We start from the raw sequence: 10,385 nt of genomic DNA, 5'->3' as shown, positions 1-10,385 counted from the left end.
TGAATGAACTAGTTAGGTGTGCACGTTTTAAGAATGTCAAGACAGACAAATACAGGAAGGACAACATTTCTGTGTTCTTTTTAGTCAACTTTTTTCCAGTCGTTACGTCTCTGATGCCAGTGCGACTTCATTTGCAAGATATCAAGATAGACCGCAAGGAATGGAATAGACCGAGGACCTCCTTGTACTAGCATTTAGTCGCTTTTCAATGATTTTGTGACTGATTTTCCACAGAACATGGATGTATCTGTCCCATCATAATGAAGTGTATTTTCAAATATGGGCTTGTCTTTAAATGCAAATATCCGAAGCAATAAATAATGCTAGCCGATTGGTTAGCGCGCTGTCAGCTTTTAACATACAGCCATATGTGTTGGATGCTGAATCCGATCCGGAAGTAGAGACTGGACAGTCCGATGTTTCTCAAGAAAAAAAGTTACTTTGAGATGTCTCTTAACGGTAAGTAGCTTTAGCATTTTAGCATTTTTGGCCACTAATTGTGGTGGGAAACTATTAGCTATTATCTATTAGTAACACTGCTCCCTGTATGCACACTCTATAATGCTACACAGACAAGCGCTTTTGCTACTCGACTTCCACAAAATAAAGACAGCTAAGACACGGATAAACTGTTACTTACTGCTTGCCCTTCTGACTCAAGCCCTGGTGTAGGGCTTCAGCAAGTTTATCATCTAGTCCAGCTGCATACTGGCCCATGTCCACGAAACAATCCAGTTTAAAATTCCGTTGACAGATTAAAATTTCATTTCAGGGAATCAGGAACTCCAAGCACTTGTGCCTGATGGTGATGGAAACAAATTGGAAACAAATGTGCCTTTCCCTTACCAGCTATTGCGACACAAAGTGAGGCAGAGCTTAGGGGAGGGTAGACAGCCACACCCATATAAGGAAGTCCACTCTGTGACATCACAAAGGGGCAGTTTTACCACACCCTCTGAAACGGAGCGTTTTGAGCCATCCCAAACTTCTTTCAGGGCTCACTTCCAAATGCGCTAACTTTCTTATCTGAAACTTTAGCATGGTTTAACACGAGAATAAAACATTCTAACTACATTTATAGGTCACAAAAGTGGAAAAAGCATAATGGGTCCCCTTTAAAGGATCAGAGGAAGCCTGACCCTCGCCTTGAAGTGGCATGGAACAGGGACCAGAGGTGACGAGAGCGTTGGAAACTGACGTGGTGCGGCTCGGGTAGTGTCGGGAGCTGATGAAGTGGTATCAGGTTAACAGGTAATCAATTGTCTAACAAAGTAAGAAATGGATGAAAGGGTGTCTTAGTCATAATGTCTCATTTTGACACACTTCTCACTCCCTAGCCTATCCTTAAACCCTAGCTTGACATTGACGTTTTCCTCTGATTTTGGATTAACATTTGCAATAAAAGAGTTAGCTTTAGCTTGAGAACCCTCCCCTTTTCTGTTTAGTATGCCTCACACATATTGCTCACATATTGCAAGTGTAAAATGTACAGGTGTTATACTGTATGTATGTTATGTATGCATGTTATACAGCAGGGTTCTCAAACTCAATTTACCTGGGGGCCACTGGAGCTAAGGTCTGGGTGAGGCTGGGTCGCATTAGGTAAAAAAAATAATAATAATAATAAATAATATATATAAAGAAAAAAAATAAAAATATAATAAAAATATTTATAAATATTAATTATATTAAATATTAATATATATATAATATAATAGTCTTCTGCTATACCCTCCACTTTTTTAGTGCTTTGGTTCTTTGGAAAAGCTCTGATAAAACATTAAATTATTATAAATCATTATAAATGATTATAAATTAATTTTTATTTATTATTAAATTATTTTTATTTTTCGAAAAAAAATAAGATGGAAAAAATCAATAAGCAAATCAAAAAAAAAATGAAACAAGTGAAACAAATGAACAAATTAATTTTTATTTATTATTAAATTATTAAATAAACGTTTCATGTTAATTTCTATTTTTCGACACAAATTAAGATGGAAAAATAAATAAGCAAATCAAAAAACAAATGAAACAAATTAACAAATTAAACTTTCATATCAAGGCGGGGGCCTCAAACTAGCGTCCCGCGGGCCGCATTTGGCCCGTGGGCTGTGAGTTTGAGACCTCTGTTATACAGTATGGTGTCTTATTTGGCAGCATAGTCAGTGAATGAAATGTATTTTTGTGTGTGTGCTGGTCCTAAATATGTGGAAATAGCGCATGAATTATATTAAGATACATTTGTGCATTTGACGTGACAACCCACACACACACACACACACACACATACACACACACACACACAAGCCTAATCTTACTTAATGGAACAACGGGCTGCACGTGGCGTTTCTTGCTTGATTACACGCATGCATCACATCATGCGGCCTCCAGTTAGCGGACTATTAAATCCATCTTGGGTGGGTGCAGGGGCGGGGGGTTCGGAACATCTGGCTCACATCTGCTTGTCAAGGATTTAGCTCCGTTTAAGTTGCTTTTTCCATTTCTATACAGCGAGTTAAGCTGCCACCGATGGCGCCAAATGACATCAATCTCAAGTCTGAGGGACGGTGAGGAGTGGTGTGTACTCCATGCTGGTGATCGGCCCCCAAAATACTGTAAACATACACTTTACACATTCTGACACCAGCTGGGATCTAGAGGTGGCGTACCCAATCAATAGACAAAACAAATTGTTATTTTATTTATTTTATTTATTTTATTTATTTTATTTATTTTATTTATTTTATTTATTTTATTTATTTTATTTATTTTATTTATTTATTATTTGATTATTATTTTTGATTATTTTTCTAAATATATAAATAAGTAAGTATTTTCATTTTGGAGATAATATGATAATATGTTATGTTTTATTTCATAATATTATAACATTTTGGGGTCAAAGTTGGCCCTGACAATGTAACTATATACTGTACAAAATATAACTATACATTCTATGAAAATATAACAATATACTGTACAAAAATATAACACTATCAAAAATGTAGTAGTCTGAGCAAAACTAAAATTTGCTAAAATAAACATTAAAAAAAAGAAAACTCATCACGCTTGTATCCATCCAATACCGACACTACCCTTGGAATTGGTACTAACAATAACTATTAAAAATAAAATACTGTAAATAAAGTAACACAAATATTTATTCTTCTCTTCAAAATTTAACATATTTTTTAAAAGCCATGTTAGAAAACTACCATACAAGAGGGTGCAAAAATATATAAATGTAACAAATAAAAAGATAAAACCTCATTTATTAATTTGGGATTATTATAATATTTAATTATATATGATCAGTATTAATTATATGTATATATAATATTAATAATAGATATGATATAATAACATAAATAACATATATTATATTTATGTGTACAATAGTATTATATTATTTTTAAAACGGTAATTTTATATATGTAAGTTATATTATGTAAAATATAATTATTAAAAATATATATTATTTATATGTAGTTTTCAGTATTAATACTATTTATAGTATTTCTTTTAAAATTTTATAAAAAAAATTAAACCATTCAATATGGTGAATTGCACATGCCTGCGTATCTCTTCTTGACCAACAGAGGGCAGCATCAGCCTGTGGATGAAAGTCACCAAGACTGCTGATTGTACATACAATTAGAATAATACATATTACACCATAATCTATTGTATTGGCAAAAGTATATAAGTAAGCAAGTTGTGATAGCTACACCTGGATAAAAAAATAACTTTAACTAACAAACTGACAAGATACTACCACTAACACCACAACTTTGAAAACGATTCAGTGTAACTTGGGGCCTTTAATACACAAGTACACACTTGCACTGAATAATTTATTAGTGAAACAAAATGGCCTTAACGTCAGCAGTTATAGCGCCACCTATTGCAAATGCACATCCAAATGGGGAGGGGAGAGACTTGAGAGCGATGAGAGCTATGATGTATGTCTTGTGGGAAAAAAATCTTGTTATACATTCTTACTTACCACTGTTTTTTATATTATTTATAATAAGCATTTCATTTCAAAATGCTGCTCGAGTTTCAGGTTTTTCGTCGCTTAGCCTAGAAAGTCATCAAAATCCAATAGGATACTGCAACTATTACATGTTATCACCAGTGTCTGTGTTAATGATCACAATGTATCCCAATGACAACATTGTAAGCTAGCTGATATGAACTACTTTTTTCGTGTTATAATTCACAGAAAAAGGAAAGAAATATGTCTTCATGTTTCACATTACGGGTATAAAGTACTAATATTGTACTAATTTACAAGAGGAAAGTTGAAACAGTTGAAAAATTACAAAAAACATTAGCAGAAGTGAAAAAATAACAGCTGTAATTTTACGAGAATGAAGTCAAAATATTCTAGAGATACCAAAAGTCATAATTTTACAACAATAACATTAATAATATTAGGAAAGATGATGTCATTTAGTAGGATAGAGGTCAAATATTATTTTTTGCAAAAAATAAGAAGAATGTTGAAATATTTGGAAAATAAAAAACAACATGGGGCGGCACGGTGGTCTAGGGCAGGGGTCAGCAACCCCTGGCTCCAGAGCCGCATGTGGCTCTTCAGCCACTTTGTTGTGGCTCCCTTCACAACACTCAAGTATTTTTTTAAAATACCCTAATGGGAAAAAATATGCATTTTTTAATGAGTTTTTTTTTTTTAATCTGACTTTCTGTGAGACCCTGAATGAATTGAAGTGAATGAGTTCTGACTTGTGATTGGATGAGCTCAAAGAGCTCACATGTGACGAGAAGCAACAATTTGGTGTAAAAATTTGGCGTTAAAACTGATTCAAACTTTCAAAAGTTTATAAGATATTGTTTTTAAATGATGTTTTGCGGCTCCTATCTGTTTTCCTTTAGTAAGCGTGTGGGTAAAATGGCTCTTTTGATAATAAAGGTTGCCGACCCCTGGTCTAGGGGTTAGCGCACAGACCTCACAGCTAGGAGACCAGGGTTCAATCCCACCTTTGGGCATCTCTGTGTGGAGTTTGCATGTTCTCCCCGTGCATGCGTGGTACTCCGGGTACTCCGGTTTCCTCCCACATTCCAAAAACATGCTAGGTTAATTAGCGACTCCAAATTGTCCATAGGTATGAATGTGAGTGTGAATGGTTGTTTGTCTATATGTGCCCTGTGATTGGCTGGCGACCAGTCTAGGGTGTACCCCGCCTTACGCCCGAAGACAGCTGGGATAGGCTCCAGCACCCCCCGCGACCCTCGTGAGGAAAAGCGGTAGAAAATGAATGAATGAAAAAACAACATGAAAAAAAGAGCGAAGTAGATATTAATAATATATCTTTTTATCTACATGGCAAAGATGAAACTTTTGCTGCATTTTTTTCTTGGAATATGTAACTTGTATAACTTCTTAGCAAAACATACTAAACTTGCATCTTTTCATTGTTCACAAAAGTCTGGACACCCCTGGATGAATTGGATTTACATAATTTCCATGCAGACAAATTGCATCACTGATATCTCTTTATTTTGGTAAGATGTTTTCCTTCTATTATTACCATGCACGAGTTCATATGTGTAATAACGAACTGCAGATAAAACGGACACATTGGAAAGTAAGCAAGCAACTGGCCACCCCGGTGATGCCTTCTCTAGGTCCGCCCCTGGCCCCAGAGGAGAAGTCGGCGGGAAAAGTGCCGCGCGCGGGTTTTTCCCTCGCGCCACCAGCAGGAGCAGACAAACATGCCATGTAGTGACACGAGGACATGTCTAGACACGTGTCCATTGTTATGTTGTGATGGAGGGGGATAGTTCGGACCGGGGCTGACTGAGGGCGGCGCGTAAAGTGGGTCTGCGTAAAACCAGCATCCGTTCCCGCCAGCTTTACGCGCGGCTTAGATTCGGATGTTTGGGAAAATGTCCTTCGTGGAAATCATGAGGTGTCTTTGGGAGGACTTGTAGACTTGTTTTTGCTTCCTCTCCGACCAGCATGTCCCCCAAATTGGTGCCTTGTTTGCTTCTCCTCGCGGCTCTCAACACAAGGTAAGCTGGTCCCTTCAATGCAATTAAAAGCTTGTTGAGTAAACATCTTGACGTCTTCACAGCGGTCTCACGGTGGACTACGACGAGCTCTACGAGGACGTCACCGTCAAGCAGATGTTGGCTCCTAAATCTCAGCAGTCTGATGCCACGGAGATACTTAATAACCTGCTCAAGGAGTACGACAGGAAGCTCAGACCTGACATTGGAGGTAATTATTACTTCATTATTACTTATTTTATATACAGTACCACGTGGGTGTAATCACCCATTCTTTTTCTATGCTCACTAAGGTGAGGGGGTATGCTGGAGCCTATCCCAGCTGACTTTAGGCAGAAGCAGGGTACACCCTGAACTGGTGGCCAGCCAATCACAGGGCACATATAGACAATCATTCATTCGCAGCCACATTCATACCTATGAATAATTTTAGAGGTTATTGTTATTGTACATGGAATGATGATGTGAAATGTGTGTGTGTCATGTGATCAACTGCTCTTTGTTCGGTGCACCAGCCCAAAGATGCTCATGTTCTCATTTTGTCATACACTGACATGAGCATAGATGTCATACATGGAGTATCCTCAAAGTCGTAGCATCATTACACCAGGCATATTCCACCAAATTATTTTCCATACAACTTATTCACTTTTCCACTACTTCACTTTTCCACATTGGAAGTCGAGTGGTTAGCGCATACACCTCACAGCTAGGAGACCCGAGTTCACTTCCACCCTTCGCCATCTCTGTGTGGAGTTTGCATGTTCTCCCCGTGCATGCGTGGGTTTTCTCCGGGTACTCCGGTTTCCTCCCACATTCCAAAAACATGCTAGGTTAATTGGCGACTCCAAATTGTCCATAGGTATGAATGTGAGTGTGAATGGTTGTTTGTCTATATGTGCCCTGTGATTGGCTGGCTACCAGTCCAGGGTGTACCCCGCCTCTCCGCCTTTCAGGTGTACCTAATGAAGTGTCTAGAAACTCTACCAGAAATTGTGTTTTTTTGCATGATTTTGAGGGGCGAATAAATCCCAGAGTGACCTTTAGTTAAAGATCGCAGAGAGAGTCGTGACCTTTACGTGTGCTCATGAATAAAAATGGCATGGTCAACTCATTTAGCCAGCGTGATTCTGTCTACTTTAATGTGGTCGTTGGGCATGTGGCGCGCCTTCTTTGCATGATGGATGTTGCCGTCAAGAAAAGACAAGTACTCTGCCTAGCAACAAGTGATATATCACTGACAGTGATAAATGAAAATTGTTGAAATGAAATTGTTTTAAATTAAATGAGTAATCGGAAAAAAACATATTTTTGCTTGGTGAAAGAGCAATTCTAAATTCACAGGAAAAAATGAGCGACCAATTGGTTACATTTTTATATCACGGTCTCAAACATGTGCAGCTTTGTGCAGCTTTTTACTCGTAGGATGCTCACAAAAGCCTACACTGAACTAAATGAGTCATGTGGTAGAAAATTCCACTTATTTTCTATACCGCCTGTCTTCATTAGGGTCACAGGTAAGCTGGAGCCTATCCCAGCTGAATGCAGCAAAAATATATCTATTATTTTTTATAATAATTTTTTATAATAATTATTTGTTTATAATTATTTCTTAATTTATTTGATTGATATCATTACTCTACCAATATATTATTGTCATCACTCCCAATACGTGATGCAGCCCTGCCTCACTGAGACTCTACCTCCAGTAGCCCCCAGGTAAATGGAGTCTGAGACCCCTGCTATATGTACTATATGCAATTTGACTGCACGCGGAAGTCAAACTGGTATGATTGAAGCAGGCAAACAGAGTAAGTTTAAAGGAGACCTGTTGTGCTTGTTCCACTTTTCTGACCTGTAAATGTAATTAGAATGTTGTATTTATTTATTTTGTCTCAGATAATGAGGTTTGCGCATTTGGAAGTGAGCCCTGAAAGAAGTTTGGGATGGCTCAAGGCGCTCGGTTTCAGAGGGCGTTGCCAAACTGTTCCTTTGTGATGTCACAGAGGAGCGGGCTTCCTTATGGGCGTGGCTGTTGACACGATACACTCTCTGCCCTCCCCCGCGTTCTGCTTCTCTGGTAATGAGGCAAGCTCAGGCAGAAGTTATTGGAACAAGAGAGATCTATCAACAGCATTTCACACGGGACTGTTTTTGTGAACACAAACGTGAAATATCCACCGAATTGTTGGTTCTCCGGCGCTCCAGCGCACATAGCGGTGCTATTGACAAAGTGTGAGCGACAACTCCTGAACACACTATTCTGTATTAGAAAGTGGGGTTTGTACGTAGTTAGGAAGAACTTGTGACCAATCACAGCATAGTTGGCGTGCCTGGAGGCGGGCTGTGGGTGGAATAAATTAAAACAGACAGGAAATACAGCTGGAATAGGTGCTGATTTTGGAAGATCTAGAAAGTTTTCTATGCGGGTTATTGTGTGTAGCTGCTCTATAGGAGTCCACAACTCAATACAAAGGGTAAAAAAATTTGCATAATAGGTCCCCTTTAAATTAAATGGTACATTATTCATGTTTTGGAAAAGGAGTAAATGGAACAAAATACAACAAACAGCTGGTAAAAAAAAGTTTTGGAAAAAAGGACTTAAAATACTTTGATGGGGGTTGAGAGTTCCTTGTTTCATCAGTTCAGTCCAGGGGAAGAGATCCTTAATCCATGAATAGCGAAGAGAGAAAAAAACACTCCTACCAGCTCACCACTTCGTTATGAAGGAATGAAATCCAGTTTGTTTTGGGTGCAAAACCAAGCTTTCAATTTCAGTTCAATATGGCAACAAAGATCATTACACAATTGGTTCATATTTCTGTTTATAGATTCAATAGCATTTCAAACAGCATACCCAGTGCATGTTGTACTCCTAGTTAGCCTTGCGCTGAGCAACCATTAAAGATACAATAAACAGAGACAAAAAAAAATCAAGGTAAAACACCAAAATTGCACTGTAAGCCAATGACAACACTAGTCACTTAGTCACGCAGTAATACATGAACAAGTACCACACAACCTACACAATATAGCGTCTTAAAAAGGTGTGTGTGCACCTTACTGCAGTTATTCTATCCGTAAATCACATAAAAAGGTGGTAAATGTGCGGTTTGAGTCGTCATCGGCTGCCAGCCACAGCAGGAGTCGGTGATTGCTTGCTCGCTGGTGACAGCGAATCAGGAAAGGACTGCTGTTGTGGTATTTTAATGCTGCGTTAAAACTGATACGTGAAGGTGTGGAATACTGCTTTTTGGCCACATTTTCGGTCTGCTTTTTACATTTTTTATTTTCCTTTTCTTGTGTTGCCTTCACTTCACTTCAAACCCCCACTTCATTCTTTGTCCTCTGCATGGGTGACGTCACACGTCGGGGACGTAAGCCATTCCACGAGGCAGAGAAAAATCCTTGATTGTTTTTTGTCATTGAGGTACTTGAATTATTTTTTTATTTTTTATTGCAAATGTTGATCCAAAATCTGAGAATGTCGGCAATAAGCTAGCAAGGGGGGGAGGAGCCAGGCGGGGAAATAAAACAAAAATAATACAAATAATTTTAAATGATAGTGTCAAAAAATGTTTATAGCCGCTTCCATTGCTCCCATTCATTCATTCATTTTCTACCGCTTTTCTTCACAAGGGTCGCGGGGGGTGCTGGAGCCTATCCCAGCTGTCTTCGGGCGACAGGCGGGGTACACCCTGGACTGGTTGCCAGCCAATCACAGGGCTGGAGAACATGCAAACTCCACACAGAGATGGCCAAGGGTGGAATTGAACCCTGGTCTTCTAGCTGTGAGGTCTGCGCGCTAACCACTCGACCACCATGCCGCCCATTGCTCCCATTTTTTCACAATTAGCAGGTGATCTGACGACATAACCTCTACAAATATTTCGGATCTACTGTATTACAATAAAGTATACAACACAAGTATACAATTTAAAAAAATGTAAAAGGCAAAAAAAGATTTGATCTGAATTTGATTTGATTTGAACGATAGAATTATTACTACCAACATTTCAAATTTTTCTTCATATTGTTCCGGTTTGCTCCATTTTTCCCATTTTGTGTTTTTTTTTGTTAAATTTTTATTTCTAAAATATGCCAGGGGGCCAATATAAAATTAGCGATGGACCACAAATGGCCTCTGGGCTGCACCTTGTACACCCCTGCTATATATTTTCATGGACAAAAGCATTAGGACATAATGAATGAATGAATGAATGTGAGTGCTTGGACTTTTTTGTTGTCCTTGAATCTTAATTGTGCATCTTAACAAGACAAGTCGGACAATCCTTTGCTTCCAACTTGGAGGGGGGGGGGGGCTGAGGCACAAAGCAAGGTCATGC

The 10,385-nt window shown here is 38.4% G+C and overlaps 1 protein-coding gene across 2 annotated transcripts in view; it reads left to right on the top strand.

Annotated features, from left to right (window-relative positions):
* The first annotated feature begins 5,762 nt into the window (after positions 1-5,762).
* Positions 5,763-10,385, top strand: part of LOC131130065 (gamma-aminobutyric acid receptor subunit gamma-3) — a 34,154-nt gene continuing 29,531 nt past the window's right edge. For both annotated transcript variants that reach the window (XM_058074152.1, XM_058074153.1), the window contains exons 1-2: positions 5,763-6,042; positions 6,105-6,250. In XM_058074152.1, the coding sequence (XP_057930135.1) occupies positions 5,990-6,042; positions 6,105-6,250 (199 nt within the window). In that variant the 5' untranslated portion in view covers positions 5,763-5,989. The remainder of the gene's footprint in view (positions 6,043-6,104; positions 6,251-10,385) is intronic.

This window comes from Doryrhamphus excisus, chromosome 5 (assembly GCF_030265055.1).
Source record: "Doryrhamphus excisus isolate RoL2022-K1 chromosome 5, RoL_Dexc_1.0, whole genome shotgun sequence".
NCBI lineage: Eukaryota > Metazoa > Chordata > Actinopteri > Syngnathiformes > Syngnathidae > Doryrhamphus > Doryrhamphus excisus.
Note: the sequence above shows the minus strand (reverse complement) of the source record. Positions and strands in the feature narration are given on the sequence as shown.